This window comes from Lycorma delicatula, chromosome 11 (assembly GCF_047948215.1).
Source record: "Lycorma delicatula isolate Av1 chromosome 11, ASM4794821v1, whole genome shotgun sequence".
Lineage (NCBI taxonomy): Eukaryota > Metazoa > Arthropoda > Insecta > Hemiptera > Fulgoridae > Lycorma > Lycorma delicatula.
Genome location: NC_134465.1, coordinates 14,599,011 through 14,624,439, shown reverse-complemented (window position 1 = coordinate 14,624,439; position 25,429 = coordinate 14,599,011). Strand labels below are relative to the sequence as shown.

At 33.7% G+C, this 25,429-nt stretch overlaps 1 protein-coding gene across 4 annotated transcripts in view; it reads right to left on the bottom strand.

Annotated features, from left to right (window-relative positions):
- ZnT77C (Zinc transporter 77C) overlaps positions 1 to 25,429 on the bottom strand; it is a 192,089-nt gene that overhangs the window by 66,408 nt on the left and 100,252 nt on the right. For 3 of the 4 annotated variants that reach the window (XR_012758334.1, XR_012758333.1, XM_075379090.1), the window contains one exon: positions 5,622 to 5,824. The exons of the other annotated variant lie outside the window; for it this stretch is intronic. Coding sequence is in view for 1 of the 3 variants with exons in the window: in XM_075379090.1 (XP_075235205.1) it covers positions 5,622 to 5,813 (192 nt within the window). In the remaining 2 variants the exon portion in view is untranslated. The remainder of the gene's footprint in view (positions 1 to 5,621; positions 5,825 to 25,429) is intronic. 4 annotated transcript variants of the gene reach the window in all.

Sequence of the window (25,429 nt, the reverse complement as noted above, 5' to 3'; positions counted from 1 at the left end):
GAAATTCCTGTACAGGAAAGAAGATCGGGATGTGGATTGCAATATCCGAGAGTTTCTACGATATTGTCGTAGAAATTGTGAAATCATTCTCCGATTCGTGAAAGAGCTAAGCTAGGATGAAATTAATAATTTTTGGATTCAAAATAAAAGACGCAACCGTACATATAGCAGGTGAACCGTGAAGTTACAGCAAACGGGTTTCGTAGATCGAATCGTTTCTAAGAGATTGCGGCTACCTCGTCCTTCGGATTTAAGTCCACCGGATTTTTACTTCCGTGTTACGCAGAAAGAAATATTTTTCCAGGAAAACCCCCCAGCCTCTAGGAATGTCAAACTGCTATTCGTGATTTCACCGAAAAAATTCCACGCGAAGAACTTGCGAGTTTTCGAGAACAAGAAGAAACGTGCGCACTAGCGCGCGACTATATATCTGTCGATATATAGCTACTTTTCAAACGCACTGTGTTTGTTTATTACAGTCTATATTACTGAAATTGTAAAGAGTATTATTTTTTGTATTTTAAATGTAAAAATTTGAATTAAGATAATCGTCAATATGAGAACAGTAACGTAAAAGAATGTAATTTATTGATTAATTATACATCATTATTGCAGTAGATTTTTTTTAAGTATTTGATACACTCGCTTCAGATAATTGTATTAAATTGGTTTCGTATTTTCAGTTTATATATTGGATCGTTTAAGCGTATAAAGTAAAAGGGCCAGGGAATTCACACGCATTCTAATTCAAGAACATCACCGTTAATTTTATTTTACTACTATCATAGAATATCGGTTTTATTTCTGATTAATGTATTTATCTTTTGTTCTTGCAAGTCAAAGAATTATTTATTTTTGTTTCTTTAATAGAGGTTAGGTAATGAAAAGAAGTATGGACATATAGGTATAAAGATAAATAAGGATTTATCTATTAATTTAGTTAACGGTATTGTAATAAAGTATATATTTCATTTTCTTACTGTATGTACGTGCTTTCGTTATTAATCTTTACGTTTTTTATATTATTGTTGCCACTCCACACACGGTCGAATGCTCCCGATTATTACGTCCGATGTTCAAATCTCTTTTACTGTAATGTATGTGAATTTTTATTCGATAAAAATATATATATATTATTATTTTAAATAAATTTTACATTCCTAGATAAGTTCTAGAACAAACTTTCTACATACTAAACATTTATTGACGGTTAAGAGAGCATTGACACGTGCATCTCTTATATTCCTTTTTTCTGCATTAAAATGTAACTGAAATTTGGAATAGTTATTCCGTTATTCCGTAAGAAGTCTTAAGATAATTTAGAAAAATTATATCGGTTAACGTTAGTAGTTACGGTGTAAAATTATGGAAAAAAGTTTTAAAACGGATGCGGTAATCAAAAGAGCAGGAAACGTAAAATTCCTTAAGTCGAAGCTACCGCTAAAAAGGATTTCTTCTTAAAAAGTTTAATAACTATCGTCCGTTTAATTTACGAAAGGACACGAATATTTTCTGCAATAACATGTAAAATTAAACCGTCGACATCCATAGCATTTGGTAGCCGCCTTTCACCGGTAACGTTCCCGTTCAGCAGGGGCGTTTCCTTTACAGGAGTGCAGACCGGCAAAAATTTGTCGATATATTATCGGCCAGGCTTCGTATCTTCGGCCGAGTTTGAAAGTTATGGATTTGGAGGAGTCGGCGGACAGGCTTTTTCTCGGTTATGTGGAAGCTGCAGAACACTCTAGCCACGTAGTTCTAGTCTGGAGAGAATCGCTCTGCGCTGGAAGACAGAGTTTTTTGATCTGAAGCGGTCTGCGTCAGTCATTTTAGGCGAGCTTCTCTACCTGAGCGACGAGCGGAACTCGCTTCCGAGTATAGGGATTTGAGGACCCGGTATTTTCATACGTTTCAAACACCAAAAAGGGATTCTTGGCGTTTTGTCGTGCAGAATCAGGATAATAAGGATTCCTGGAGTGTCGTTTATAGGATTTTGGGACATAAACGAAAGAAAGACGTTCTTACGTCTGCTTTCTCGATCAGACAAGGTATACTGGCTGACAGGACAGAAATATTGCGCACTCTGTTCAACGATATAATGCCAGATAAAGGGTGAAGGGGATGAAGGGTATCTGTGTGTTAGGCGTGAGGTCGCTTCTTTTCATTCGGGTATACTATCTTTGGAGATTATTGAGGCTGAGGTGCGTTTCAAGATAACGGGAAAACAAAAAATTAACGTATTTATATTTTCAAATACTTTGCAAAACTTGTTAAAAAAAAAGAATACACGTGAACACCCGTCACGTGCTGTGACGTGATCAACCTTGGCCTATAGTGTATTAATAATGTTTTGCGTAGAACAGATAAAACTGCATAAAACCAGTCAAATAACCAATAACAGCAAAAACTAAATATGATATTGATTTTATGATATCACAATAATTAATATAAATGATAACCCACGATTATTATTAGGGCAAGTGTGAATTTTATATCATCATAAACAATGTAATACGAAGTTCGTTTTTTTATTATAAAATATCTTGATAATATTTTCATTTTCAGTAATATTTTCCTAATGTTATAAAATTTCAGTTTTAAAGGTCAAATAATGATTATAATTTTTTTTTTAAATCGCTCAAACAAGTATAGACATTTTTTCCAACGATTTTTTCTTTTAGCGACTCAATAAAACGCTATGCTTAAATATTTATTACGCCTACATATATTCTCGTATTAAGTATGTCACGTTTGGGCTCCCTAAAAAAATAACAGAACGAACTTTTAAGATAAACAATGTGCTGTCAAATCATTATTTGGCATCCAAAAGTGTGAATTGTGTAGCCCGATAATTAAAAATATTTAATACGATAACTTATTCTCGTGCTTACATTTATGAATGTGAAACCTTTGCTAAAAAGATAATTCACTTACGCTTGAAAAGTAACAATCAGACCAAAGAACTGTTTTTGCTAAACTCAACACGTTACTTTGGGTTACTTAAAAGGACCTTATGCTTCTGCTGCCATTTTTAATAAATTACCCGATTATTTTTTCTAAATTTTCTTACCGATATATTTAAAATACCATTAAAGGTTTTTCTTTAATAGATACGAGGGTAAGCGAATTATTATCAGCAATGCGGTTATAAATTTTATCGCAATACAAATAGGAAAATTACATGTACATCATTTTTCAACATAGTCCCCTCGCATTTCAACGCACTTGGTCCATCGTTACAAGCTTCCTGATGCCCTCATAAAAGAAGATTTTCGGTCGAGCTGCGAGCCAGGAATGCACCGCTTCTTTCACTGTTACGTCCGAGGTAAATCGACGGCCTCTTAATGCCTCTATGAGGACCGTACAAGTGGTAGTCAGAAGAGGCAAGATCAGGACTATACGGAGGACGAGACGGTACTTCAAAGTCGAGTTTTTGGAGCGTTTTAGTAGTGCGGGCAGCAGTATGTGGACGGGCATTGTCGTGAAACAACACAATACCTTTCGACAGCAGTCCTCGGCGTTTGCTTCGACTTGCAGGCTTCAGCTTGGCAGTAAGCATCTCACTGTAACCTTTCCTGCGGACGGTTGGGTCCTGAACCTTATTTTTTGCAGGGCGAATTTGGATGTTTCCATTCCGTACTCTGCGGTTTACTCTCCGGCTCGTAATGATGGATCCAAGTTTCGTCACCGGTGATGATTCTGTCACCGTATCAGAGGTAATGTTCGTTACCGTAGCGATCCAAATGGTTTTGGCAGATGTCCAAGCGCGTTTGTTTATGCGACTGTGCGAGTCGTTTTGGGACCCGTCTTGCACAGACTTCATGAAACCCAAGTCTGTTGCGGACGATTTCGTAGGTAGAACCGAAACTAATTTGCAGACGATGTGCCGCTTCATCGGTAGTTATTCGTCAGTCTAAAAAAACCATGTCGCGTGCACGCTCAATGTTTTTCTCATTTGTGGCTGTAAACGGTCGTCCGGCTCCTTCGTCGTGCGTAACACTTGTGCGACCGTTTTTGAATTTTTCAATCCGTTCGTAGACACTCCGTTACGGCAACACACTGTTCCCGTACTGTACCGAAAGACCTATGAATTTCGGCCTCCGGTACACCTTCCGACCGCAAAAAACGGATCGCTGAACGTCGCTCTTTGGTGCAAACAGAGAACGGAGCAGCTATAGTTAACGGCAGGGCAGCGATAATGGAACCGACCTAGCGGCATCAAACCTGCATAGACATAACAAAATTTAACCACGCATGCGTCATCACGCAACCCGACAGTACTACCAACATAAAATATAACTAACCTGCGGATAAGAATTGACTTACCCTCGTACAATATTACTCTATCGATGAATTTTAAATTATACCGATTACATTTTTTTAAAAAAATAATCCTTAACTTTCTGCTTTCAACGTGTACGTAAATATACGCTCAAATAAGTTTCATTAATATCTTCTGTGATTTATTTTATAGTCTTTCTTTATATTCGGTATCTTCATGTATTTACCTTAATATTATTCCATATATTTACGATTTAAATAGTTAATTTGGGCTTTAATCACATTTATTTTAGAATTCTGTACTTTGAAATACCGCTCTGATCAAGGTTTTACCAACGTTTTTCTCTATCGAACTGGCAAATGCCGAGGCGATTTTTTTTTATCCTTCCAATAGCTTACCTACTCCTTCTTCATCGATATATAATGCATTATTATGTACCTATCAAAATAAATAAAGTATTTTGTTTTCTTTTGCTTGATAATTTTGCTACATAAGTTTGAAGCTTGTCCGTATAATACGGAAATCAAATTTTGTAGCGTACGAAAAATGTCATGCCTGATCGGGATTCAAACCCGGGACCTCTGGATGGAAGGCCGAGACGGATAAAAGACCGTTCCGGTAAGGCGATCGGCAGTTTATTTATCTATAAGCATAACTTTTATTTACGCATTGAATCGGGAACATTGAATTAGGTTAAAAAATGCAAAGAAACAAACCGAAAGAAATCTTCACAAGATAAAAACACTTTACTAAAAAAAGAAACTACGATACGTTTTACGGTTAACCCGATAGAATTACGAATTCAATATTTACTTATTTACTTTCTTTCTTCCTCCCCCCCCCCCAAAAAAAACATCAATAGTCGAAACGTAACAAATAAACAAAATCCGATAAGTTTTAGAAGTTTGTTAAGGCATAACGATTAATATCTCTGTTAGTACAAAGAAACTTTGTAATCGATTCTGAAATAATATTCGATTAAATAAGATCTCTGAGGGACAGCTCGGTGATGGAAAATTTCATGTGAAATATATGTAATTAATGAAAACGTCAATAGTTCATGTACCATGAAGTATCTAACAAACGGGAAGACAAGCGCTAGGGAAAATTGTGATGAAGAACAGGAGAAATTAACGATGATGATAAATAGTACACAAAATAGATGAGAAAGAGAGATATTTCTAGTTAAAATTACACCGACGTAATACTAAATAAATGCACTTAACTATTAGAAGGATATATAAAACATTAAATTTACCTTCTGTAATCTAAAATTATACTAAATTATGTAAATATATATATATATATATATATATATATATATAGTAAATCTACGTACCTTTATTGTTATAATGCAGCCAATCAGAGCGATAAGGTTACATAAAACGTGATAGGAATCTACCAATAAAGTTAACGCGTGAGTTAAATGGCTAACCAATAACTGCGTTAAAAAATACGCTGTAGTTAAAGCCAATACAACGTACAATCTTAGAGAACGCAATTGTTGGAACCAAACTTTTACAGTAGCCATACTTTAATTTCCTGAAACAAACGAAATAAAATAACAGTTTGCTTTTAAAAATAAATCGTTTCTATAAATAATTTTCTGTAAATTATTCTATAAAATAAAATAAAAACCTAGTACGAAAGAAAAGTCTTACTGCTTTTACAATTTACGAGTACAAAACGCAGTAAATATAGCGCGTATAGTACACATACCGTTAATAAAGATGGCGATTCTTAAAAAAACCTTTCAACAGTTAAACATTAAAAAACGAAATTTAGAAATTACACCTCTCTTGAAAAGATCTATTTTTCGGTAAGATCACCACACCCCCAAAGCCCCCACGGAGGTTAACTAAAACGTTTAAATAGAAAAGGTAAAGTAAGGTATTTAAACGTATTGTACCGGTAGTTTTAAATTTCTGTTAATCTTTATATAGAGTTAGTCAACGCCCCTCCCTATATTTAACGTTATGCCTTATCTGGCCTTCTTTATTTTTTATTAACGGTTATACTTATTTTACCAAATAAAATTAAAAGATAAGTACAACCGTTAATAACAAATAAACAAGAAGAAGGCAGGTAAGACGTCAAATAAAGGGAGGGGCGTTGAATAAACGTTATAGAAAGACTAAGAGAAATTTAAAAGTATCAGTACAATCAGTTTTGACGACGGAGTTCTTCTGAAACGCGACAACGTATAATATAAAACACGAACCTAAGAAACGTAACAGATACAATGAAATTAAAAAAAAAAAAAAATCCAAATTTTTTTTAGTAATTTAGGCGAAGAAAAAGATTAATAATTCTTTATAAATAAAAAAACGGTTACTCTCGACTACCTAGTCAGCCCTGTTTGTATCTTACCAGGTAGTAAGTATAACGAGCGAACATTACGCCAAATAGATTTTCTATCGGATTACAATTTTCACACATTCTAATACCGAAATGTCGAGACTCGTTATTTAAAACAAACAACATTTGTTTAAAACGAAATAAATTATTATTCTAAAAACTCTGAAAAATCTTTCTTTACAATAATAATAAAACGTTTCTAGTTTATTTTAACCCGGTTTAAACTAATTGGTTTCTTATTATTAATTAATTAACTATTAAAGTCAAAAAATGTTAAATCTAATCTGCGGAAATAATCGCACAGAACTGAAACCTTGTGTGTGCACACGCTCATTTAAATTTACGTACGAATTTATATACGCGTGAGATAGAAAGACATTACATGTGTTTTATACTCGATTTATAAAATTCATAATAGATAAATAAATAAATAAACGATATAAATTCATAAATTTAATTAATAATATTATACAAAATAGGAGAATCTAATATGTAAATTAATCGATAAAACTTCCAAACGCTATACAAAAATGATTTTTCTTTACGAATAGAAACTTACAAAACGGCTCAATATAAACTAGTCATCTGAAATTCTTTCAACAGACATGTTTATAATTTTTTTTATTTACTATTTGTACTTCGTTACGTGAAAAGCATAATTTTTAGCAAACGGTAGTAAAACAAAAACCAGTTACGGTCTAATAATCTATTATCATACACGGTTCCGTTTCATTCTGTTTACTTATATTTATTCCCTACCATAAACAAAAAGAATTTTAATACTTCTACTGTTCTGATTTTTATGATAATTTTTGTAAGTTTACGCACGGTTTAATCGTTATTTTTTTATTCATCGATAGATAATCGTTACTTGTGTTAATATAATCGACAAATTACATATCCGTAACACAGATTTTCAGAAAGTTTCTGCCATACGTTGTAGGTATATCCCTCTCGTTAAAATAATGAAAAATGTTCACGTAGATATGAGCCTGAAAAACGCTTTGTGTTTGAGTTACGGCTAGCGAAAGATTTCGCCCGGTTTTTCGGTCGTAAATAATGCTACACTAAAACTCGTTTAGAGATTAATTGTTACCGATAATAAAACAAAATTATTGATTTTATAATATACTCGTATACGATAAAAAGATTAATCGGGAAAATCTATCTATCGTTTCAGTGAAAGCGTCTCAACGTTTCATATCAAAGGTTCTGGGTTCGAAATTTGGTCAGGCTTGACCAAGAAACCGTTTTGAAACGAGTACTTGTTCGGTTTAAAATAATAATAACATTTTTCTGCTACAATTTGGTCTGCTTGTTTTCATTAAAAGTCAGAATTAAAATTTCTTAAACTCTTATTTTCGTTCGGTCGACGTTATTTGATAGATTTTTCAGAATTAAATTTCTACAAATTTTGTCGAAGAACTTTGTCTTCCTGCTGCTTGCAATTTTGTGTATCGTATAGGTAAACCTATATCCTAAGATCGGATAGCGGAATCATCGCAATATTTGTACCCCTTTCTCTAATATAACCAAAATTATGGTCCACACATTTCATAATGGTGGCGATGTTATTTTTTTTAAATCTTTATATTCCGGTAATCGTTAATTTTATCAAAACATGTTTTATCTGTTAAAATGTTAAGTCGTTTAATATAAACGGAATAACATTAATATTGAAAATCGATCGATAAACAACCGAGTAATTAGAAAATTAATATAGTTTACAACCGGATTGCATTCTTTTATAATTTAATCTTCGTTAAGAAACTTCGATCAGTCATTCCTACAGAGGTCAAAGATACGAATGAAACAAATTAGGATGTTACGTTTGGGTTCAAATAGTAACCTCATATCTGACAGAGTTAAACGAGCAGTCCATCACCCTTACGTACGAAGATAAACGTATCGCTTACTACTAACACTCCACTAAACTTCCACCGGTTTCAACTCTTCGGAAAATACAACGATGAATCTAACAAGCGATCGGTTGAATAAGAGTATTCCCAATTTTGAGTATCGATTTGACATTGTAATAGCGTTTTGACGATGTCCTTTATTCAGAATAAATTTCTTCCGATGTAAAAAATTAATAAAAATAATAGTTACTTTTGAAAAAACTTTTAAAATACGGCTATAATTTTGAAGTTTGAAAATAAAAAAAATATTTTTTTTAAAATTATAACGATATAGTAATCTGTTCTTGTGTAGTGATTTTTTGTTTAGTAACGTAAAAGCACCGAAAAGGAAGCTTTTCGGATATAATAGCATATTGTACTGTATACGAGTATTTGGTTATTTTAATAAGTGGCCCTGATCACGTCCGCAGTTAAACGGTTTATTCATCCTATTTCCCGTGTATACTCGTATATACACACACAGCAGTACACATACAAACATGTTAATAATACCTTAAAATTTTTTAAATATGTATTTAGGTACGGTTAATAACGCTTTATTAAAGTAAATTAATTTAATATAAAAATAAAAACATGGAACTATAAAAATAAGACAGACATCAAGCGATAAAACCGGGCTACCCTACCCTGACCTCATGTAATCGTGAATTATTTTAAATTACAATTAACGTACGACAGTTTATAGCTGTCAGGGTAAGTTAACTTATCTTGATTCGTGTCTATTTTACAGTAAGGCTTTGTGTGTATAGATTTGACAAAAAATCTGGTGTATTATTTTCTAATCCGAAAATAATACAACAGATTTTTTTTAATCGATGTTATTACACCGATAGATGAAACTAATAGAATGTAATTAAGTTACCCGTCCGTGTAATCGATTAAAATATATTATTATACGAGCGGAAAAATAAATCTTGTGTACGTATCCGAATTACTCGTGTATCTAAGTTTTGAAATTCTGGAATTGCTGGACAACACTGTAATATTTAAATACTCTTCCTTAGAAAAACTCTTATAATGATTCTTTTACCGACATTTTTATTGAATTCGATAAACGGGTTTACGGATAAATTTTACTACATCGATACCATTCTTTGATGCAAAGTAAAATTAGGGGTTCGTTTTTTTCAAAATCGTTTCACGTCCAATAATATTACGAGCGACTGTGTAGCATATATTACGAGCGACGGTCTGTAACATATAGCTACACGGTTCCTGATAGTTGAAGATCGAGTGAAATTCATTCGGTATTTCGGTATCAAAATCGTTTATAATTTACTCGAGATATCGGCTATTTAAACAGAAATCGCTTGTCGTAACAAAACAAATCTACACAGTTTTTTAGTAGATAGGTAACTAACATAATTTATTTTACAAAACACACACCCGGTATACAATTACGGGGCATACATATCCCCTTAATAATTGCTGGTATTTTTACGTATTATATATTTATTATATTTTTATATTTATTTCATCGATATCTGGGTGTTAGCCTTGACGAGAGGCTTCTCGTCAAGAAGCACATCCAGTTTGTAGCGAAGAAGGCCATCGATGCTTTCTTCGGTGTCCGTAGAGTCATCCATCCCGATCGGGGGTTGAATTACCGTACCGTGCGTATTCTTTGCAAAGGTGTCTGTGAGGCCATAATGTTGTACACTGCGCCTGTCTGGTCTCATCGTTTACAATTCCAATGCTATAGGGACATTCTTTTGCACGCCAGGCGTCTTCTATTGCTAGCTGTTGTCGGTGGCTACAGGACTGCCTCGCGAGAGGCAGTCACTGTGATCGCCGGCATAAAATCCTTAGATGTTTTGGCTACGGAGCGTAGCCAGCGGTGTATTTCCAAGAAGGGTGGCCTTCTAACGTAAGGGCGTATGCGATAAATTGAAGACCAAGGTTTTGGTCCTCCACAACCGGACCGGGTTGCGGAAGGGGTTTGGGGTTTCAAACCGGTGACGGGTGAGGTTCTGGGTGAACTACAGAAATATATTAAACGAGTGGAAAAGAAGGTTAGGAAGCCTGTCTCTTTCGCCTTAGTTGCTGCCATGCCTGCGCCTAAGCGAGTCGGTCCACCGCAGCCGGTTCAGGTGTCGGCGGCCAAAATTAAACGGGCTACTGTTGAGGTAGTCCGGCTTAAACCCGGTTCGGGGGCTTCGTCGGCAGCGACGGAGCTAACCCTTAAAAAGGTTCTGGACCCGCGAAGGGAAAGGTTCTACGTCTCCCGGGTCACGAAAACAAGGTACCACGGCGTGATCTTGGAAGCTGTTAGCGAGCGGAAGGCGAAGTGGCTGGAGGCCGACGTTCTAAAGAAGAACGGGCTAAAGGCTCAGTTGCTGGCGGAGCGGAGGCCGCAGATATCGGTATATGATTACGCTACCCTATAAGGGTAGAGGAGACCGAAATCCTCAGGGCCGTGCGCGGTCAAAATCCTACCTTGGATATGGCCGTCGAGGATTTTCTTAAGGAAAACAAGGCGGCTCCTTGATGACTTACCACACCTTCCACTGTATTGATTTCAGTTCGTCTCTCGGATAGATAGCTGGCTACTTGCGTCACTATGTACTCTCTTATATTTTTTCTTTGAAGCGCCCTCAATATAGCCGGCCAAGGTACCGAACCGAAAGCGTTCCTTATATCCAGGAGTATCATTAGCGGGATTCGCCTGGTTCTCCAAGTCCCAGCCCTCACCGCAGCAGCCCATGAAACTACTTTGTTGATGGCGTTAATAGTTGACCGCCCCCGCCTAAAGCCAAACTGATTCTCATGGAGGAGGTTCTTGTTTTCCAGCTGCTCAATTAGTCTATTAGCGATGAGCCTCTCCACGACTTTTCCCTGCTCATTATTGTAGTAATAATGCTCAATATTAATGAGACTTATAGGGCGATATTCGAGAGCTCCTCGAACTGACTGTTGTTTGGGCAAGAAAACAGTTCTTGACGCTTTCCAGCAAGCAGGGAAAAAGCAATGCTGGACCCCATAACTCGCAATATCTGTCATCTCCCACGGGATGACGGACATCAGACCATTTATGACTGCAGCTGGCACACCATCGGGTCCTGGACTCTTCTTATTTTTTAGTCGTTTAACCGCAGTCGCCACTTCATCCTGGGTGAACCTGCGGCGTTCACCAGGTATTAGCTCCGTGACGCCCGTATCAACCCGCGGGAAAAGCGCTTCACTTGGAGTCTCGACTTGCAAAACCTGCATGCTCACCATGTCTCGTGGAAATCTACCGTCGATCTCTTTACTTATTAACGCTTTACTTATTACTACTTAAAAATCGATCGAATCGATTATAAATACAAAATTGAAAACGATTTCAGAAATTGATTATAGATAACTATTTTTTTAAACGATTTTATAAAAGGGATTTAGAAATCGATTACTATAAGGTTACTAAAGGTCCTAACAATATTTCACGAAGGCGATTGAAGGCGCTGAATGCGGCAATGTTTATCTGATGTAATTTTTATTCGGTCTTGACTCAAAATATACGCAAAAATATCTGCGAAAAATATAAATTCTGATCTTTCGCGTACGACAAAATGGAATCGAATTGAGGTTTTTGTCATCATAATGTAAAAGAACGGAACATCTTTATGGATAATGTTGAACAGATGTTTTTGTGTGAATAACTGTGGAGCCTCGGCCAAATTTTAAAATCGGCTCAGGCAAGCGTTGTTATATAAAATTTGTTACGCGGTATCAGAAGAAACCTAATAAAATATAAAATCGGGTACCGCTTTACCGGCGTGTCTGTAGGGTTTAAAAATTAATACGATTATGATTTCGTGCGCATAAATATTTGGCCTTTTTTGGGGTTTAACGGTTAAGCTGTGAAAAAGTATTAGACAAAATCTGGAAAAAAATCATTTTGTCGGATCGTGGATAACATTTTTAACAGAAGTTGGAACTTATATAGAATAATATTTTTTCCGAGTTTTTGAGCTTTTAGTAATCAGTTTTGGAAATATATCACATTATATTAATTAATTATATTAATTATATATCAATTACATCTCCCGTCTACTTCATATTGTAAACAACTCATATAAACAACAACAAAAAATAAAAATTTTTAACGGAGGCAAATACTCAACCCTTGTCCGAATAAGTCCAAAATTTAACGGCATTAATGACACATATATTGATATATTAACCAAATTTTCAAGTCTTAATGGTCAAGCATTCTGGAGCGATTATCAAATGCAGGCGACATAGTGCAAACATCCTTCCGGAATTTTCAAGATTTTTTGTGTTTCGGTTAGATGTCAGGAAACGTCGAGTTTTGCAAACATTCTCACGTCCAAAATTTTAACAAATTACTCGTATTTTCCCTTATCGTTACAGTTACCGCATCGGCTATATATACTCGTATTTTGTCGGGAAAGTAAAAAGAATAATTATAGAACGGTATCAATGAAAAGGAAGAAAGGAAGATAAACGACAGGCTAAAGATATGTTAGAGAGAGGATAAATTATGTAGAAAGGGGTACGGCACAGAATATAGTATGCGACTGAAAAACTGAAAGAAAATGAAACGGTTGTATAAATCCGTGCAGGCAAAGAACGTATACGATTTAAATACAATCCACCAAGACGATCGGTTAAACTTGAACCGGAAGACAGAATTTAATTGTCACGTCGCAAGTGGATTATTAATCAGTAGATGTAAAAAATTACGCCGGTTAGGAAGTTAAATTTCCGCTGTGTAAATAATAGTATATTATGCGACGAGCCTACAATGATAGCCGTCGATGAAGGAATGCGAAGTAAGTTACGACACGAATATTGGCAAATGTCGTATACTTCACTAGAGAGCATTAACGGCCGGTATTGCGTATCGTATTTTTTCTACGGCTAAGTCTGTACAAAATTTCATCGAAAACGATTTATCCTGTCAAAAGTTATTAAGCTGCAAAAACGCCGACGCACGTACTTACGAACATTACCGTCCACTTTTTTTTTGTTTTTTGTCCCCGGGTCATGAAACATCGAGAAATGCAAAAAGACGCTCGCTCGTTTTTTTTTTTAGCGATTACCAAACTTTCGTTCTTGGAGCATAGCTCTAGAGCTACGATGCAAGGGAAGTAAAGAAACACATCGAAACGGATAGTTTGCTGGAAAGAGAAGCTTGGAGTCGGAAACGTAAAAATAATTTTAACAATATTTTAACTAAGGTATTTATAATTTTTTTTTGCAAATACTGATTTTATAATACATCCTGATCTTACATTAGTAACCGAGATAGAAAAAAATATCTGTTTATATTTTTAACGTGTTAAATATTTCTTACATTTATAATTTATAAAAAAACAACATTCTAACGAAACAGAAAAATAAAGCGGCAAGAGAAAAAAATTAATTTTTGTATATGTAATGAAAAATATTTTTCATATTATACGGTTATATGAATTCGGATACGCGCTGTAAATAGAAGGAAACAATTGACGAAATACAAATTCAATTTCTTAATCGACTTAAAGAAACGAATAAACGGCATATGTATCGTGAAAGCGTAAATTATTAATACGATCGAGAAATATTTTTATACCTTAAAAAACTCACTCGACAAAGAGAGTTTTAAAATGCTATTTTAATAGGATGTACAAATTATTTAAAATAAAAAAAATTAAAATATCGTTCGCATTGACAATTGATATTTATTTTTATCATTAAATTTAAAAAAAAAATCATATGTTCCAACACTAAATCGGTAAAATTTCATAAGAACTGTTAACATCATAAAATAAATTAATAATGTAACATGAAATGAGAAGAAATAGCACCGGGGGATCCTTACATTCATGCGATGGCTAGGAAAACATTAAAAAAAATGGCAGTAGAGGTTGAATACTTTCTTCAATAATAAAGTACAAAAAATACTATATTTTCTTATTTTTATTTATATATTTATAGATGTAATATACATTATTATATTTTCAAAGGTATAGATTAAAAAGGTACCCCTCTGATTTTAATTATTTTACTACAAAGAATGACGAGAACTGGTGAAAAGGCCACCGACAAATTTACTTATTCGGCGGAGTAAATTTCTAAACTTTCACTAATAACGGATGAATTTTAAATAACAATAAATTTCAAGTAGTGCGTGTACGACTGAATTCTGAATAAATAAATTTTAAAAAAATAATTTTTAAACGTGTAGAGCACGTTTAGAATTCCTAATAATTTATGTTATCGGTTCAGTTAAGTAAAATATTTTACTCTACATTCTAAGTATATTATAAAATATAAATTTTAGGTAATTCTGATCGTTTAAAAAACTTGTATTTAACCACCAAAATAATACCTTTTTACAGAAAATTGTTTTTTTCTCTTTATCTTAATCAAATAAAAAATAATAATACAAAAAAAAGATAAATATTCAGCGGTGAAAAAAAGTAAAATAATTCAACACGTATTCCTCTCAAATAGCGAGTAAAAATTTCATTTTCATAACTATAATCCTTTTTCCAGAAGATTAAAATCGATTTTTTTCTTCATAATGAGAAAAAATTAATTAATATTTCCACTATCTACCGATACTCAAATTTACAAGCAGATGATATACGAGTACATACCAACATAATATTAAAAGATAAAAAAATTGAATTAATTTTTTTTTTTTAATTAGAATTATTTAAAAAACAGTAATACGTTTTAATTTTAATAACTTGATAATTTAATAAATCATTATTAGAAATGAACAACTGAAGCGTTAATTTATGTTATCTTTTAAAATTTTTTTTTTTTAGATTAACAAATATAAAAGTCACAGTTTAGTAACGAGTGAAATTTTCTTTGATCTGAAGTACTGTGAAATATATTATTATAAAGTTATCAGAATTAGTTTCTGTGTACTTAATTTTACTAATGACGTAACGACGTAAATCTGATGAGACAACACACTTTTAACTTTCAGTTTTTCTCACTGATATCAAACAAAAATGTGGAGATTTAAAAAAAGGGCTTAAATTAAGAATAAATTATGCTTTTTTAAAAAAAAATTAAGTTACTTGTATTATACCAGGTTTTTTCTGTTAATAAAAAGATTATTTAAAGTAATAAAAAAAAATATATATATATATATAAATCTTCACGCTTTACAATCCTTAGATTTTTACAAGGTTTAGGTAACTTTCTCATTACAGATTAATTTCAATGAAATTTTGGGAAATTTAATACGATCGCGTTGTTTGTTAAATACCTTAGAGAAAATATTAATCTCAAAAATTAAAAAGAGGCGTTTAAAATAAGGGCAGAAAAACTGAGTTAAGCTTTTATGACATTTATATAACGTAAAATGTTTATGTAAAAAAATCTAAATTAAAACAATATAACGCAGTAGGTAGTTCTTTACGGCTCACAAACATTAGTTTTACTAGGACGTAATGATTCGGTAGAAGATTTAGACGAGAAGGAACGAATTCTAAAGAAAATATCCGGTCTGATCGTTAAAGAAGTTAGAATTGTTATAAGACCAAATTCTGAACTGTAAAACGATCGTAAACGACTGAAATTAGGAAAAGAAAAGTTTTTTTTTTTTTTTTGGAAAATACATGAAGAAAGATTAACGAAAAAAGTACAAAACATAATTTTTTTGAAAATAAAAAACTTACTAAGATTAAGGTCGGAGAGAACAAACTAGTGAAGCTTAAGAAGAAATAGAAATTAAGTAAGATTTAATATTCGACAGAACTTTGGATGAAATTTAAAGATTTAAAGGTTTCCAAGAAGAATAACTCCGAAGAACACGTAAAACAATAAATACTCAGAAGAAAGAAAAACAGCCCCGTCCGAACGTGAGGAAACGCTGTAGAAAAAAAAAAAAATTATAATTTCCACATCCGTTGCCGGCCGGCAAAGAAAAAATACTATTAAACTATACATAAAATAACTATTTAAATTTAAATATTTTTTCTACAGCCGTATTATAACGTTTAAATTACGCAGCTGGAACCTATATCATAATGAACCAGATTTTCAACCAGCCTATTCTTTTCAACCGCTGACCGATCAGAAGCGGATACTGTTTAATATAACGGCTGTTTTACTTTGATTGTTTAATGTATTTTTGAAGAATTAAAAAAAAAAATATTGTAAATAATGTATTCTATCGTCGATTTAAAACATTAATCCCGACATTTTCTCAGCCGCACAAAAAATTTGCCAAGTTTACGACAGTCGCCAAGGCTAGTGTCTTATTTCGCTAGCTTATTTCGCACTCTTGCATTAACGGCTATCGTTAGGTTCGTTGCAAAACGAATTATTTTTAAACTTAGATTATCCACGGTTTAGCCGATTAAGAGATCACCAATTTTATAATAGTCGGAATAACTAAAAACGGTCGGTAGATGACTTAATATGAAAATGAATAACGTGCAAAAATTAATTTACGCAATTTATTTTAGTAAAGCATTTTTGTTTTCGCACGACGATGTATTTTGAGATCGGCTCTCAAATAATACTAACTTAGAATAAAATATAAAGAGTTGTGAAAAAAAGAATATCGGAGTTTTAAAGCGATTTAATATATTTTAACTCTGATTTACTGTAACGATTACAAATAAAGAAAGAGTAACTTACAGTTTTCTCTACGATTATAATTGTACAATGTGAGCTCCTCTCATAACGCGGCACACACCCAACCGTCAGCAGAGTTGGTCCCGTATTTTAACCGGCATGTCTGGAGCAATGGAAGGGACAGCTTCAATCCTGTGCCTCAAAATCGGGTAGATAAGTAAGTAGCAGAGGCGGATAAACAAGATACTTATAAAATTCCTAAGGAAAAGATCAAACGGTGTCATCTCAGGTGACCTTGAAGTTCAATTATCGGATCCACGCCGATGGATTTCCAGCAGTCAGGGAAAACGTCATTTAACCGATCCCGTGCAGAGTTATGCCGGCAAGGAGGCGCATCATCTCGTCGCCAAATAAAATCCACCTTGCAGCGGAGGAAAAAGCTGTGTCCGTAGCAAAGCAAAAAAAGTAACTCTTGTTAAACTTGCTCCGGCGAAAAAGAATGGCCGCTAACATTTATTTTATTTTACGGTTTTTAAACTTACGATGTTTATTAATCTGTTTGGTTTTTTTTTTTAGATTAATTACGCTTATATTTATTCGTACGCCGTCGAGATGTCGCACAGAAAAAATCCATTTTGGTGTGTTCCTTTTGCGTTGTAGGAGATGATGAAGATTTTCTGAACCCAAATACGGATATTATGCGCGTTAACTTTTCCGCTAGGCTGAAACGATGACTCGTAATTAAACATAATACCATCAAAAGAGTTAAACGTCTTTTTTTAACAGAACAATGATTATCCATTATTTAGCTGATTATGAGACCGCCAATTTCATTATAGTAGGAATAACTAAAGACGGCCGGTAGATGATGTAATAAGAAAATGAATAATACGTATAAATAAAATACGTATTAATACGTAAATAAAACCGTAATTTATTTCAGTAAATCATTTTATTTCGCACAAAGATATATTTTTAAAATATTAATCAAATATATTTAATATCGGCTATATTTTTAAATGTTGCAGCACGAAGATGCTGCAACATTTCGATAAGCCCATCGTAACTGACATGCTTTAAAGAGTGTAAGGCTGTAAACGGTAAGGACGCATATGTAAACGTTCTCTTAAAACATTTCACGCTGTCATCACGGGGTTCGCAAATTCCGGCCGGTCTATGCGGGAAAGATTCGCTGAACGTTCAACGTTTTCATTAGAAACCCTGGGTCATCCCGTACTCTTGTCGTTTTAAACCGATTATGCCATTGTTCCTCGGAGAATTACGATTAAACTTTCTACCGACCGCACGTTGAACCTTAACTACGGATTCGCATTTAACAAACTGGAAAAACACAGAAGTTTTCTATTCAGAAATCACCATCTTTTCTAGGATATAATACCGATATAAATAGGATACATAATAGGATATTTGCACCGATATAAACGGTGGATAGGTACTTACTGGCATTCAGCGACCTAGACGTGGCAGCGAATTGCTGTCCTTAGAATTAAGTCGACGCGATAAATTTTATATTTACGATAATCGTATATTATAGTACGGACGAAGTACGCCTACCCGATTTAGTTTAATATATGACAAGCGAACGGCTGGACGCAGAAAGCTAATGGTGAATTTACCAAGCTTATGCCGTTCACGCCAATAGATTAAGTCTAGCAGCTAGATAAGATATAGATAGGTGAAACTGTTTGAGGCACAGTAGCCTTTCGCGGTACGGATACTCGGTTTTATGCTGTAGGGCGACCGAACGGGGTAGCGGCAGGAGAAATACCGGTAAACCAAATAAACCCTGATATTTTTTTGGAACTCCCGGTATTACTTGTACAGACTAAACAGACGAGTGAAAATATGACGTAATGTAATTTTATTCGTACTGATATTTATCGTTCTACTTTACATTCGGTCATCATCATCGTTCACTAAAGGCTACGCCTTATCGATTTAGCAGCGTCACTCTCATCTCCGCTTCTCTCTCCAAGACGTTATATCTCTTCTTTAACGTTATTGACGACGGATGCTCTCGGTCGACCTCTAGGGTTTTTACCCAAAACCTTGCCCTCAAACATATTCGTCAAGAATCGGTCATGTCGTATTACCTGTCCTACTAATATCCCTCTTCTTCTCGTAAAATTCGGTACCATAGATGAAAAGGGGTTTTTTAAAGGTCGCAACCTGTATTATTTCAGCTATAATTAAATTGAAGTGACCAAAATGCATCGATTAAATTAAAGAAATCGCAAAATAACACAAATTCTTACTATGCAACTCGGTTTGTCTATCCGGGTGATTTTCTTTTTAATTTAACAAAATATTAATCAGATTTATTGAAGAAACGGTTAGCGTGCTGACTACTTTAACCGTACCGGGTGCTGCTGAACGTTTCGTTTAATACTCTCAGGATATTAATTCCTTAGACTTAAGGATGCTTTCTTCATCGGTACGTCGAAAATTCTGCTTCTGTTTAACGTATAATTATTTAATAATATATCGATGTAATTAAAACTACTCTGAAATAGTTAGGTTAAATTCTATTAACTGTATTATGAACGACGAAAATACACAGCCGAACCGAACAACTCGCAACACACAAAAAAATTATTCGCATCGATAGAAGAAAAAAACACTGAAACTACAGTCGAGTCAGAGCGCAAAACAAACACGTCTGACATCGTTAATGGCTGCTACACCCTACGTAAATGCATGTTGTAAATAAATAATTTTGATTTTTACTCTATTTCCTGTATCTATGTTCGAGCGATAAGCTGTTATTACATACTCTGGAATAAATAAATATAAATACGAATTCAGAGTGATATTTGTAAAACGAATAAATGCGAAAGAAATATTAAGAGATCCGTATAAATATTACCAATAACTTTCCTGAGTTAGACGTTTTCCGTTTTTGATCGGTTGTAATCATGTAAGTAATCTATCTATCGATTTTGCTGAAATTTCAAACGGTATATCGTTTCTGATTTTTTTTTTTGTAAACTACAACGTAATCGGTGGATAAATAAAATACTTCAGGTCGATCAAAGAGTAAAAACTATATTCTACGGCACAATAATCGTGTAGTTTCTAATAATATATTTATCTACCTTAATAATTTACGAATGGAATTAATCTCCATCGGTTAAATAATTTAAAAAGCTTGTTGATTTTATTTTTTAATTTAGATAGAAAATAATTGACTGTAGGCCCACAATAAAATGCAATTTATAGCGTACAATGTATAACTCTAAACAGGAAGCATTTAATCAACAAGACATATTGTTATTTAGAACTATGCCGCATTGAATTAGACTGATATTAAATTGACCGTTATTTACTGAGCGGTAAGCAAACGCGCGCACAAACGTATATACAACAAAATAATTCTTAGATTTTTTTTAGGTAAATAATCCACCCTTTAACATAAAAAATAATGTTTTAAACAGTTTTTTTCTCCTTTTTATGAAACATACAAGATGAATATTATTATCAAACGAATACATGGCTTCAAAAACCTAATTACTATTTAATATATTTTATTAATTATGTCAAAATATCAGTATAAAATATAAAATAAGTCTTTTTAAAAACATGCATTAGATTGTTAGAACAGACTTAAAAATGTTAAATAGAAATTATTATTTTTTTTTTAATTTTTGGTGAATTTCTATAAATTCGTTTTTTATAAGTTTATTTAATTTTAGGTAGATTTCAAAAGAAAATTACTATTGTAATTGGTACCGTGATTCGACTTCCGGAAAATTTCCACTTATCTTCCTGTTTCACATCCCCCAGATCCGAAAACCACCGTCAGTTCAAAAGTTTATATAATACATATATATATTTCACTTTCTTGTAGACACGATAACTGCTGTAATTTTGCGCCAATAACTTTCAAATTGATAAGTAAAATATAGCGACCTAAAATCTCGGTCGAGTTCATTAATGGGCACAATCATAACATGCGGGTGGAATTGGGAGGGGGCTCTACTGAAAAAACAAAATATCGTTATAACTTCCTTATTAAGTAAAATATCGTAATTCGTTTAAAGTTACTATTATTGTTTGGATAAGAGCCTAAAACGAATGTAAGTAAAGTTTTTGATATCACCAAACAGTGATCCAGGAGGTGGAAAAAATGGAGTTCGAAGACAAAAAAAATCATACCTCCTTAATAGGCACAGTATCGAATCGGTTAAAGTGGCGTTGGTTCTCTAAACATTACTTAAAACTTTTGTCTGAAACAATTTTTGATATGTCCAACTGCGGCAAGGGATGAATTTTGCTGGAATTGTAACATGATGGGGCTTGTCGTACGATAAATATTTGAAACTTTTTTCGCATGCAGTCATTTTTCGAGTAAATTTGAAGTTTTTCTTAACTTTCAAGTGGAAATCGTTTTTATCCCCTACTTAGCAGCGGTGAAATCTACCTCCGCCTTCCTGCGTGCCGAAAGGGATTTTTTTTTTTTTGTTATAATTCAATCTAAACTACGGGTGGGTCGACAAAAATGTATACATAAAAACGAAAAATCAGACTAGATAAAAGAAATATTACAAAAAGGAATGGAGAAAAAAGAAGAGAAGAAATTTCCTCACCTACATTTTACATATATATATTTTTTATAATCGATGAATTCTGTTTTTCAAAAAAAATATGAACTTTATTTATACAATTAATATCGTTATAATTAGTACACATGTAATCGTAAATAATGAATTGTTAACATCATTAATGAGTACATACTAAGTGATGAATTGAATAGAACGATGGGAATCGAACAAATCTAGGACGAAGACTGAATCATTATTCTGTACACTTGGTACAAGATGCAAACAGGATGTACCTGTATTACATTCCATCGCACGGTGGATTTCTTAGTATTAAGTGATATGAAGACACGTGGCCTATGGAATTCAATGCGTCAGAATTTTACTGTACCATAAATTATATATATATTCGCGTAAAAATATTTTGAAAATTTTGATTTACATCCATTATCGCTTACCATCTTGAGATAAATTTCTTTCAACGTGTCGATTGTTCTCTATTACCGATATTTATAAGTTATCGATATCTCCTATTTACTTTTACCTTTAAGTCTCACTTTTTCTGTTTAGCCTCCGGAGCGACCGTAAGTTATTATTTAACAGGATGTTAGAAGATGATATGTACGAATGAAGTGAAATCTTGTACGGTTTCAGATCGACCGTTCCTGAGGTATATGGTTAATTGAAACCCAACTACCATAGAACACCGGTATCCACGATCTATTACTCAAATTCGTATAAAAATAATCGCCTTTACTAGGATTTGAACCTTAGAACCCTCGACTTCGAAATCGTGTGATTTGCGATGACGAGTTTAACCGCTAGACCGACCCGGTGGGTTTTAATAACTTTAGGTCTACAATTTTTACTCTTTTCCAGCCTTACACCTTCTAGCGTTATTTTAATCGATCCTTTTCCACGTGATTTGTTCCAGCCATCTCCTTTGGTACGATTAAAGCTTCTTCATTTACTATTTTGTATCTCCATTTAAAAGTCTATATTTCATGTCCGTAAAGACGTACAATCAAAAGTAACGCTTTACATGACGTTACTTCTATACTAACTCCATCTCAGTACATAATAATTGATTCTCTCTGTTAATCGCTTCATAAATCATTTCTATTCTTTTTTATTTATTCGATTCGCATCGAACCACTAAATTGGCGCAATAATTATTTTATACTGGTTCAGAAGGAAAGGGAAATAGTTTTGAAACCGATTCTAGAACTAGAAAAAAGAAAAAACATTCACACAAACATATACTTTGTTAATCGAGTTACGGCTAACAAAATATTTCGTCCGGATTTCAGTTCCGTCGGTGAAATACTCATACTGAAATTTTTAAAGCGTTATTAAAGGGATAATATTTGACGGTTTCTTATTCCGTATTATTAGTAGATTAACTATTAAGCACTTATTGATGGACAGCCAATATGGCTTCCGGCCCGGCAAGAGCACGGAGGACGCCACATTGAAATTGATGAATATTATTGCTTCCTCCGATGTATTTTTACAATAAAACAGAATGTGGTGTCGACCTAGTAGGCGTGAAAAGTGCAATCTTCAACCTCAAGCCGTAAAACGAGGCGCTGCGCTAACCTCTCGCTATTTTCTACAGGATGCGAAATATCGGCACTGCAAACGCCTTTATTTTGTATATGAATTTCAAAAATACTAGTGCGATACACCGTTTCGATTTTGTAAAAGAATAAGTCTACGATCTTATTGTTCCTCGCCTTCAAAAGAAATTCACTACGTCCAGTCTGCAGCTGAGATTTGAAGGAAATTACAAACAAGACGTTGGGAGAAAACCTTCCCCAGAAAAAACAAGGAGAAGGCCCCAGAGATAGCCTAGAGAAAAGAAAAAACTGTGCAACGTGTCAGCAAAACGAAGAAAAACCGCATCAAAATATCTGCACATATCATATCGATGATATGCGCATGAAGTGTAAAAAAGCTATATGTCTTGAATGTAGTTGCAAGTTATGTACGGAATCTGCTAAACAAGCTGTCCACTAAAAATTAATTTTGTGCGCTATAATTATTTTTATTATTATTTTTTATATAAAGATAAATATAATTTTCATGAAAATCACAAGTTAAATAAATTACAAACATTTTTACCGACTAAATTTTTTACAACGTTAAAAAATGGAATAATTTCCCTTAAAACCGTGTAGTTTTATTTATAAATACCTTTTGAACCTTGTTATTATTTAATATATAAAAATACGAGTGTAATTCCTTATGTTGCGCTCACAGACCCGGGTTTCGCTATAACTGTTTATGCGAATCAGGTGTTTATCTTCGCTTTCAGACTTCGGAAATCCATCACGTTCTTGTTTGATAGACTCATACGCACAATTATTTATTATTTCTCGGGCTCAGTTTCAATTTTTTTGTTTTTTAAGATAGACTTAAGTTCATTCGTAATTATTAAACGCTAAAAAAACACAACCGATTATATAACGGGATTACTTTTCTCAATCGAATAATAAGAAACGGAATTTACACAATGCTCTACAGGATCAACAAACACAGAACAACTAGTTAATCGGATTATACTCGAGCATTCAATAACGCTTACGGGTAATTATTTATTTTTACATCGACCTGGCTGTATTTGAAAACTACCAGCGCATAATGAAAATATAGCAACGATATCGTTTCTCGATATGATTTTAAGAAAAGCGACTCTTTTCCTGAGTTATAATATTTGGCTTGTCCGTGTTTATTTTTGCGATAAATAAAATCCGATAAATTATAAACTACGTTTATACAGATTTCCCACGAATAAACGGACAAAATTTCACGACATGTACTCCTGGTGAAAATAATGAAAAAAAAACTCATACAAACATAGGTCTGGAAACACTTTGTTTTCGAGTTACGGCAAGCGAAAGATTTCGCCCAGATCTCAGCTCTTCTAATAAAAAAAAAACCCTACTGTAATTTTTGAGACCCAAATTAAGGAGTAAAGGGGATGGTTTCTTATGTAAGTTTTAGCTGCGAAATAGGATAAAACAGGTCCCAGAACTGTAACTCTATTCGTTTTTAAGATATCCGACGTAAAAGACAAAATACAGTATCAAAAATCGGTTTTAGGTTTCTAAGCGATAGCTCTGTTAAATGACTATTCAATGCGGTAAATTAAGTAACAAAACTTGTAGATAATTTAATTCTTAGAAAATGAATTTAAACAGCTAATAAATGGTAAATAAAAACTTTGAAAAATCGGTTTTTTATTGAAGTAAAATAGACAGAAAATCGTATCCTTCTTTCTGTACCTAATAAATATTATTCTTAATATAGCGACAACAAAAAAATAAAATACGCCAAACGATAAAGGATGACATAGTAACAAACCTCCGTCGTTCGAAATTCTATTCTTCACAATTTACACAGCGCTCTGCACAACGTAAAATATATCCGATTTTTATCCGTATCATCTCAGGATCGTTTCGTATTAACTTCTTTAATAATGAAGACTCCGGTTTTTCGCAGAAGCGGCTTCATACGGCCCCAAATTAAGTAATCTAGCGGCGTTAAGTCAGCCGACCGTGGTGGCAAATCGACCGGTCCACCGCAACCAATCCGGTTTAAGAAATAGCATTCAAGTGATTTTTAGCTACTAAAGAAAAATGCGGTGTTACACCACAGCGCTAGAAAATCGTTTGCGATCTAGTTTGTAAATGTACATATTTCAAAAGAGCCGGCAAATTATTTTTCAAGAAATGAACGTACGCACCTCCTGTAAGGTTTTCATTGAAAACAAGCGGTCC